Source organism: Desmodus rotundus, chromosome 2 (assembly GCF_022682495.2).
Source record: "Desmodus rotundus isolate HL8 chromosome 2, HLdesRot8A.1, whole genome shotgun sequence".
NCBI lineage: Eukaryota > Metazoa > Chordata > Mammalia > Chiroptera > Phyllostomidae > Desmodus > Desmodus rotundus.
Window position 1 is genome coordinate 135,065,714 of NC_071388.1, and position 10,526 is coordinate 135,076,239.

A 10,526-nucleotide genomic window follows, 5' to 3' on the forward strand; every position below is an offset into this window, starting at 1 on the left:
TAGAAGTGAAGGCTTATTATATACTCAAGTTCATCTAACTAGCAAATGGTAGAGACAAAATTCAAATGTAGTTTATCTGACTCTAGAATCTGGAGCACCCCCAAACAACATTTGCTTTTCATATGTAAAAGGAGTTATGTATTATTCTTAAAATTTTGGAAGCATGTTTAATAATTATAGTTAGAGTCAATATATGTAGTTACTTCTTGGACAATAATTTGCTGGCTTTATGTAAGATTAAGAACTAAGACCTAAATTGGCCTTATGCAGTTTCTAGATACAAGGTGCTTTTTTTTCCCCCCAGCAAAGGAAGCAAAGGTGCAGGCGGTTATTAATAGCCCTTTATAACTAGAGAAGTAGACTGTCTGAGTAAATATAACTTTCACATTTTCAAAGAGGAAACAACAGGGGCCTATTTGGGTCTTGATATGCATGTGGAACCGCATTAATGCTAATGATCACCGTGCACCTAAGACAGACTCTTGTCACTACTAGCTCTTAGACAAACTCATGTTTATAATGCTCCGAAGTTTCTCTGTTTTTCTAATCTTCTTGGAAAACAGTTTTTTCACACACTCTTAAAAATTCTACATAATCCTTTCATTCTGAGTTTGAATCTGATTATCATCTGGAAGATGTAATGCTTTTTGTAAAAATGCATTTTTTGTCTTATGGGTTAAAACAATTTTCTTTCATTTTTAAAACATTAAAATTAGTGTAGAAACACTAAATGCTATGTAGAAAGTTATTAATATAAATCAGAGGCTGCAATGCTCTATGTTGTTATAAATCAATTTTGCTATGCTGCTAATCTAACTTTATTGTAAAATAGTAGTGATACTCTAGAATGTTGTTCTTTGCCTTTAACAAGTTAAAGTTTAACAATTAGCAAGTTAACTCTGAAGATGCTGGATTTAACTCCCTCCAGCGAATGTTTTCCCCTATTGGGGCTGCCTTCTCAGGGTCCGTTCCTTCTCCACCAATTACTTGTTCATTCATTCATACATTCATTCATTCATTCATTCATTTTACCAGTCACAATGTGTATCATGTATATTTACTGCTACACGGGGCACTTTGAGGGAAACAAGGAAAAGTCTTTTCCTTAAAGCAAATATTTTGGGGGCACTTACTAAGGACAATATATACATTATGTATTTAATTACCTCGACAATCCTATGGGGTAGATATCATGATAATCTACCTCCGTGTTACAACTGAAGAAATTTTTTGTCCTCATGAAATTAACTAGGTGAAATAGGTGTAAACAATATAAAGAGGAACAATTCAACATGCTAAAAATAGTTGTGTGCACCTGAGGGCTGTGGGATCTCAGAGACGGAAGAGATTGATGTGGTTTGGGTGTTCAAGGATGACCGCTTTGGGGAAATAGGGTGTGAGCTGTCCCTGAAGGACAAAAGGGTGGGGAGAATTTGAAGGACTGGAGGAAAGGGAGGCAGAGATTACCATCTCAAGGAATAGCATGGCCAAAGATTCAGGTTGGCATAAGTGTGATTCTTCTTTGATATTACCAAGGATTTGGTCAGAAATGGTTTGAAATGGTGGCACTTAATGCCAGAGAAGATGTGAATTCTGCCCTAAAGTTACTAAGGTGCAATTGAGGATACTAAGAACAGAATTTGGGCAATCAGGGAAGAATTATTGGAGGAATGTGAACTGACAAAATGGAGGAGGACATGAAGGCTAGAGATCAGTCAAATATAGCCCAGTCTTTCATGTTTGGGAGACCAGAATAATGGGAGACGAAAATGTCTAGTTGGCTATTTCAGTCCAGGTGTCAAAAATACGTAAAGATGAAAGGGAAGTCAAGTGTTGTTTGTCTCTCATCCTCTCCCTCATTTCTTCAGAAACTCTGTCTGACCTAGACCATTCTAGGATTTATGGTAATAAAGTAACCAAAACCCTATAACATTCCTGTTTCCAAGAAGCTTACAATTTAGTGGGGAGAAATATACCTACAGATGACTAAGTATAATATGAGAGAGAATGAAATAAACCCTATTAGAAGACCCTGAAAGGAATGAATGGTTGATCCCGAGTTGGAGACTGTACGATGGCTTCTTGGTAGCACTGGCCTTTAAGAATGTATATGATGCTGTCGGGCTGAGAAAGCTCTTAGGCTAAAAGAGAATGAGTGTCTTCCTAGTTTGAAGGAAAACCATGAACAAAGGCAAAGGATTGTAAGTGGTAAACAGTCTTCCAGAGTTGGGGCATAATCTGGGAAGTGGTACTGAAGGCGAGATGGGGTTAGATCATGGAAGGTGCCAACTCAGCTCAGAAGCCCATGCAACCTGAAAGCTATGGAGAACCATACAAGGTTGAGTATGGAATGGAGTGGGGATGACTTACAATTATCCATCTGCCCCGAGTGTTAGGAAAACAACTTCTAACTAACTTCGTTAGGGTGAAGAAAGTATTAAAGAAATTAGGGATTGAAAGTAGGGGCCCAGTTAGCAAGGCATTATAATAGCTCAAATGAAAGATGAGGATTTAAAATGACTCAAATGATATATATGATATTGTGACAGTAGAATTGATAGTACTTGATGACTAACTAGATAAAGTATGTAAGTGTCGAAGATGATACCACGGTTTCTACCAGGTTCAACTCCTCAGAGTGGTGGAAAACTTTCTTAGGCAAAAGAGTATGTCAAGTGATTTAGATTTTATTCCTAAATCTGCCACCAGTTAGCTATGTGGCATTTTTTAAATAGTTTCCTCAACAATCAAATTATAGTTAAAGAATTGTTCTATAGTGAACTTTTAATTTTAGAATTCTGTGATTCAATTCCACTAAATCTTCCCACTACTTCTTACAGATTTAAACTCAGCAGAATATATTATGAAGGAGATATGCTCTTAGAATCTAAAAGACTACTTTATTTATACGAAGTTAAACGTTACTATTTAACAGATTTGTTAAACCAAGGAAGAACTTCAGAGGTTTTTTCCTTACTTTTAGTTAGGAACGAAATTAGTGTGTTGAGTAGTCCCAGAAAAATATCAGAGACATTTTCCTTGTCTTCCCTCTGCAAGTTATTCCAGTTAATAACAATACTTTTGTTATCAGAAAATTTGTTTAACTTTAAAAAAACTATCTATTCCAATGTCTTTTGGTTCTGCTTTGAAAGAAAAATGGAATATGATGTCAAACAATTCTATATTCATTCATTAATAAAAACACTTATTGAGAGTCTATTAATTTTAAGGCACATTTATAGACTGTGGAAGCCTAAGAAACACTTCATGCTTGCAGAATTTGCGATCTAATTTGGAATAGACAACTAATTAACAACACACTACAGCATCTATGGAAAGGTTAGCTGATTCGTTCTACGAGAGTTCATTGGAGGGAGATTTCATTTTAGTTGAGATGGCTAGAGAAGAAGGTCAGCTGGGTCTTCATCAGGAGGACTTGGGTGAAGAGAAAGATGTGGTCCACTAATAAGTAATTTCCCCTATAAATAATATCTTATTTCAATTCCACATGTATTTAGCATCTAAGAAGATGCTAGAGCGAAGAAACAGTAAACTTATGGTTGGGAAGAGATATATATTTATCCTCTAACAAGGCTGAGTTATAAACTGAGGATCAGCAGTAAATTCCTAATTTCCAAGTCCAATGTATTTGTTCAGCATTCTTTCACAGTTCTAACTATTTGAACCTTTTGATTGAATTGACCATTCTCTCCTTTTTGAAACTTTCTTTGCTTTCTGAATGTTTAATATTTTTCTATCTTACAATCTTCTTTCTTTCAATGAATTTGACTTTTCTCCCTACCCAGGGGCCCTGGCCTCAGCTTTCTACTTGTTTCAATGAACACACTCTCAATTGTAAGTGTCATGGTCCCAAGATGTTAAATACTATCTGAATATATTTGCATGACTCAATCTCTATAGAGAGCCCTGACTTCCTGGGTTGCAATTCCTCATTTCCAATGGACATTCTCATGTTCTCATATATATGTGTCTAACTTTTATGTGAAAATATTACTGTCTAAAGATCAGCTCCAGGTCTCCTCCCCCAAATTGGATCTTTCTTCTGTCTATCTAGAAAGAGCAAGTATCACCATATTCTAAACACAAAAATGTGTAATCTTGAAGCTATTTTGACTCCAAAACCCAGAGAATCAACTGGTGGTTGAGAAGTCATGATGCTAATTTCATCATTGTCATCACCCTAGGACAAGCTTTTTATCACTTCACACCTGAAAAACTACAGTGGCTTCTAGTTGGTCTCTCAAAGTCTAGTTTTCCCCAAAGAAATTACGGTTTCCAAGGCGTTCCAAAGTTTTGTTTGTTGTTTTTTCAGATGCAACTTAAATGTCCACTTTATTTTCCCCCGAATTGCCTCCTAGGACCCTCTGACTCAGCCACATCCTTTTACTACCTTTTGAGTAGATATCACAGTTTCCTTCGTGGGCAAACATACTCTCCCTGTGCCTGAAAGCCCTTCCTCATGTCTCCATGACTATGGAAAATGTACTTAGTTCACATTTTACCTCCACCATGAAACTTTTTCTAAATACTAACACAACAGGATCTCTCTCACTTCTGTAACTTGAAATAATTATGGTTCCTATAATTTGTTGCATAGTTATCACATATTTTACTTATCATCCATTATTTCCTGAGTGTGGGTCTCGTCTTCCAAATTAAATAATAACCTGTCTGGACCCATCTTCTCCACACAGACACAAAACAGTGGGTGCGTAGAAGACACTCAATGAATACTTACTGACTTATTTACTGTCTGAATACCTATAAACTCTAAGGAATAGTAAGCAATACGAGAAAAAAGGATCTTAAAGCTAGGTGAAACAACATTCAAAATTGATTTTTAAATCTTCTGAGTAGGAACAATTTTTATTAACTTCACTTTAGACTTTAAGTGTGTAAAACAGCTAGTAAATTGTCACTTTGTGTGATAAATTTCCTTTTGTGACAACTTAAATGCCTATAAAGTTAATAAAATGAGCATTTATGTATGCTCAAAGTTGTAATTTAATATTTATTTTTAACAGGAACATGAAGCCATTTCTGACCTCATGAGTTGGGGCATCATAGAAAGTATCTACTTTGTGGTATTTATTATGTTTTTATGTAAAATTAGTTTGTCATGTTTCTACTTTACATGGTGAGGGTACTCCTGCAACAGAGACTATTAAAACTAGAAATGTTCTTAAGAAGCAACTATTTCAATCCATTCATGTTTCAGGTGTGGAAAGTAAATTGCAAAGGGAGCAACTGACTTGCCCACGGTCACAATCCAGTTATTGCCAGAGCTGTGCCTAAAAATTAGGAGTTTTGATTCCTGATTCTATGCCTTTTCCTGAATCCCATATTGTGCGGTTTTATTTTTGTACCTAGATTTCCATTATTTCTCTATTTTACACTAAAGAAAATAAATTAGTGCCTTGCAAGCTGCTAATGAGAACATTCTGAACAGAGGCAGAGTATGAGCAGTCCATTCTGATGTGTATCAACATGAGCGCGATATGAACATCATCTTAATTGTTTATATTTCTAAAACTTCATAAAACCATGACTTTTTTTGATTGGTGAGTTGAGTGGAAGTAGTTATGTGATTTTTTTTTTCTTGTTTTGTTTTGGAAGATAACCTTATATTGGGCACTATGCTAATATTTGTAATGGTAGTGTGTAGGATTGTATGAAACACCAGAAATAATTGGCCTTACTCGGGAAAAGAGAGATAAACATAGCAAGTCAACGTAACCTTGCACTGGCCATGTAAGAATGTGAGAGAAGACGCTGTCTTGGGGAAAGAACGTGGACTTTCACAATTGTCCTGAAACTCCATTCTGTAGCAGGAGCAGAGGAAAACCAAACACCACTTACTACCTTCCTACTGTATTTTTTAAGTTTCATTAAAAAGAAGTAAAATTGTCAGTTTTTCTTTATAGCACTTTTGCTTAGAAAATATTGTTTAGACGGGCAAGAGAGTACTGAGTATTAAAAGTAAAGGAAGAATAAAAAGAACCTCAGATGATCAATTTTTATGAGGGATATTTGTGGAAATTTGGTTTATCTTTCTGAAAAAAAGCACTTTACAATTGAAATTAGATCATATCATTTGAACTTTGAATGACAAATACCAAGTGGTGGCTGGAAGAGGCATATTATATTCTGACATTAAAATTATTTGTGCAGTCTTTTAAAATACAAAAATTAGTTACAGAAATTTGCCAAACTCATGCTTTGAAAGGATTCATTCATCCACTTCATTTTTTCTCAACTTTCACAGGCAAAGTAGGGGTTTCAGATCTATTTGCTGACTAAAATACCAAAATACAGAGTTCTCGTTTGAAACAAAACAAGAGCCTCGTAATGCCTGGCTTCACTGTGAAGTCGTGGAGATGCTCACTAACTCCACGTGAGACGGGGCCAGTACGATCTTAGCGTGGTCAGCTTACCTGTACCATTGTTAATTGTGGTCTGGATCGTGGCTTCCGGCCCCAGAGTGTCATAGTCTTCCTTCATTTCTTCTGTGGGGGAAAATTATCTTTAGCATTTGAAAATTGTAAAAAGGCTTACTATTAAGCATGCCAACCACAGGAACAAGGAAGATTCTTTGAAAGGAAACAGAGAAAAGGCTTGTTGTAAACCTCTAAACAATAGCTTTGTTCAGGCAATTGAATGAACCCAATAGTGCTAGCTGCACAAGAACTTATTTACTTTAAGCATTACTGCAAGCTGTGAAAAACAGAGGTGCTTATTTGGGGCAAATGAAGGGCTTTTCTTCTGGTGGCAGTTCTAGTGACAAACAGGGGGAAAGATATTATTTTTTCAATAAGAGTCAAAAGCAACTAGTATTTGTACTTACAAAGAGGCGCAGTAACTGCTATGCCTCTAGTAACCCTGGATGATTAGTGGCAAGTCAGAACTTCTTATTTTACTTCCACACTTTTCCCTCCTTTGGATGGCACTAACCTAAGCAAGCATATTTTTTAAAAAGCCAACTCAAGATAGAAAAACCTAAAAGACCCAGTTTGTAAGACAAGCATCCCAGAGGTATGGAAGACACCTGTTTCACTGTTTTATGTAACCTTCAAAAACATGCCTTCCTTACTCCTTTCCTTACCACTCTGTAAATATTTCCCTTCCCTCTTCATGGACCAGTAGATAACTCTTTTCTGAGGAAAACCATACAGACAAAACAACGGCTCAATGTTCTGATGAAGACGACAATATGTAACATTCAGGTTGAAGGCTCACAAATAATAAAAGGCCATTTTCTAAAACTGCCATATTTTAAAATAGGAAAAGTGTGAAAAATAGGAGGACTCTTGAATTCTCTGCCTACCAAACTGTAGCATACGTGAGAGGGCGGAGGGCAGCTGACAGTTCAAACCCCCCCATATACGTAAATGAAACATGAACTTTCAAAAATTGTATTTTTAGGACAACCATGCTAATGAGAACCAAACATGATCCAGTATAAATATCTCTGTGATAATCATTTTATTAAAACAAGAGAAACTTCATAAATGGGTCTCTGAATCCCCGAATTTATTCTACTTACTCTTTTCTCGTCACATTTTAGCCATAATTATTTAATAAAAGAACAAGTTCTAGCAAGTGTTACTGCAACATTAAAATACATGCTTTACAAGTAGTATCCTACAGCTTATCTGTTTCTGGTTCCAGAACAGAAAAATCATGGACTTCATCAGGTAAAATAAATAGATGCTAATTTAATGCCACTGAACACATAACAGTCAGAAAATTTGAATGGTATTTGTTTAAACTGTACAACCACTTTAAATTAGTCTTGGCCCTGGGCTTCTTTCTTATTTAGGACTGTTTTCACAGAGACATTTTGCATAAAACATTCAGAAGTTCAATATATAGCAATATTATATTGTCAACTGTAATAATCGATCCGTTGAAAGGCTCTCTCATCTGATATTTTTATCAGTCTTGGCAAGGAATTAAATTAAGGTATTTCTGAGAAGTTCAGTACTAGATATAAATATAGCTTTTGTGTCTTTCTTCCTCGTTCATCTCATGTGATTTCTGGTAGCTAAGAGTCAGAAGTATCATAAGTTTTCCATCTGAGAGATCAAGTCACTGAGGGGAAAACAGTTAACAGTATTTTTTTTTTTTGCATAATAGTGGTAATGTTCAAGATTTCTGCTGTACTTCCTTCCTCATTGTCATTTTCTTATGAAAAAGTAAAGAGAAGTTACGGTAGGTGGTTGCTTCCCAAATTGTTAAAGGCCGAGCCCACGAATGCATAGCCAGCACTTTGCGCGCTGAGCCATCCCCTCCTGACTGAAGACTGTGCAACCGAGATGGAGTCACTCTTACCTAGAATGTATTCTGCTTCAATTTGCTGAGCAGCAAACTTTTAAAAAAATATCAAGTTCAATGTATTAAAATGAAACACTAAGCCTTTCCAGGTATGTGTTTGAAATACTATGTGTCTGCCCATTTAATTAAGTTTCACATGAACCATATTTAGAGGACATAATAATACAGAGGTCAGGAGTGTCTCCTCTGAATTAATGGCAATAACTGGCTGTCTTTCTGCCTCACGCCTAACCTTAAACATTTTCCAAGACACCTCTGACTCAGCATACTGTGTCTGAAACCACATAGTATATTTATTTTTAAAACACTTGTAAAAGTTTGCATTTTCCAGTCACCCTTGGGATGAAGGCTTGTAAAAATAAAGAGCACTTTCTTCCTTAAGATGAAGAATCCTTGAATAAGCAGAAAGAGGCCAAGATGCAGGTGATTTATTTAAGTCTGTGTCAGTGATAATGATGTCATGGTTTCCAGCACACTGTGTCCACCCCATTGTGGGACAAAAGAATGTCAAGGACAATTCTAAACACAAAACTTTGATTGTGCTGGAACCGGAAAGGCACAGTAAGAACTCCACTGCGCTCTTCAGTTCAAAACCTGCATCCTGCAGACAAACTACTGAAAGCAAGGGAGAAAGAGCAAGGCAGAGGGGGCTTATCTCAGAGTAAAGCTATGTGCTGAGGTATGATGGTAGACAGCCAGGCACCAGGCATAGAACACTACTAAATAAAACAGCACCAGAAGTAGAATTATTGTCTATAGTGTGTGTTTTGAACAATAAATAAGAAAAATATTTTATCAGAAGAAATATGTGTTATCTAAGACTCAGGATAAACAATGAGTAGCTTTTTAAGACCAATTTCTTTTCATTAGACATCAAGGCACCACTTTTGGAACAATAAAAAAAAAAAGCACAATAAATCACTACTAATCATTAGGACTAGACAGGTAATAGCCGGGCAACTTTCTTGGTCCAAATAGCCAAATGAGATTAGGGATTTACATTTGATTTAATTATGGTGACTCCAGAATGGGAGTTTATTTACCATAAAGGTAAGGGCAGAGAACAGCCTGTTCATGTGCATCACAGGCACCATCAACTACAGGTGATAACAGGGTCTGTAGTACACTCACATGGAGTAATGTACATTAAAGCCTTAGAATTGTGACCCGGGACCAACACAAAACGCTGCTGGGACCTCAGACTACTACAGCCTGACACTGGTGTTTTGGCTGTTTTTCACTTATCGATCTTAATTTTTTTTAATTAAACTTTTTTTTAGAAGTTTGGAGCCGTACATTTGTTATATCGTTATTAATTATTCCTTTAAGGGTGGAAATTCTAGTAATTGGTCCTTGCCCTTGATTTCTAGATATTAAAATTTAAAGCATCAGAACATTCATTCTTATAGCCCTGCATATCTAGTTCATTAACAAATATGAATAGCTAACACCAGCTCATTTAAATAGTATGTCTTACATGAGTTCTCGCCACACTCTGTTTCTGTCACACTGCTCCCAAGAATCATTGGCTCTTATTATACATGTAAATGGCTATCATAAAAATAAAAATTTCATTTAAGATTGTTAATGACTTCTGCAGCAGTCAGACTTCCTTTAATGATCATCCTCTGCCCCTAATTAAACGTATTTATCTTTCAAGCATCTTTGGCTGAGTTCTCCCTCATAGTTGAAAATCTAAAAATCTTAAGTCTTAATGGATATAACGATAAATGTTTATGTGTGGGATTGCTGAGATTCGAGAAACCTTCACCGAAAGCAAAATTGGAAGCAGAAAGAGTACAAAACTTGGCACGGTATACTAGGAAAACGAAAAACAAATACACTGCGCTCACACTGCCATCAGTCATTTCTTCTTCTTTTTTCACATTTAATTTTCTTTAGTTAGTGGAAGTGCTTTTATTTTCCTCCTTCCAGAATACCAAACAATTACTCTGCCTATGTTCGGTGTTTTATAGTCTGCGACATCACAACAGCATATACACAGAATCTTTTAATTTTTTATTAAAGCATAGTTGGCATGCAATAGGTAGACTTGTGTTTACTTATCTCCCTTCCCACCCACTTCACCTATTAAAAAGAAACACTACTGTTATTTATATTGTAAGAGAAAAAACAAGGTGGAGTAAATCATAATAGCTTTCTCTGGGTCC

At 36.1% G+C, this 10,526-nt stretch overlaps 1 protein-coding gene across 5 annotated transcripts in view; it reads right to left on the reverse strand.

Annotated features, from left to right (window-relative positions):
- ZEB2 (zinc finger E-box binding homeobox 2) overlaps positions 1-10,526 on the reverse strand; it is a 136,992-nt gene that overhangs the window by 33,400 nt on the left and 93,066 nt on the right. For all 5 annotated transcript variants that reach the window (XM_053918635.2, XM_053918637.2, XM_053918638.2 and 2 more), the window contains exon 4: positions 6,456-6,527. In XM_053918635.2, the coding sequence (XP_053774610.1) occupies positions 6,456-6,527 (72 nt within the window). The remainder of the gene's footprint in view (positions 1-6,455; positions 6,528-10,526) is intronic.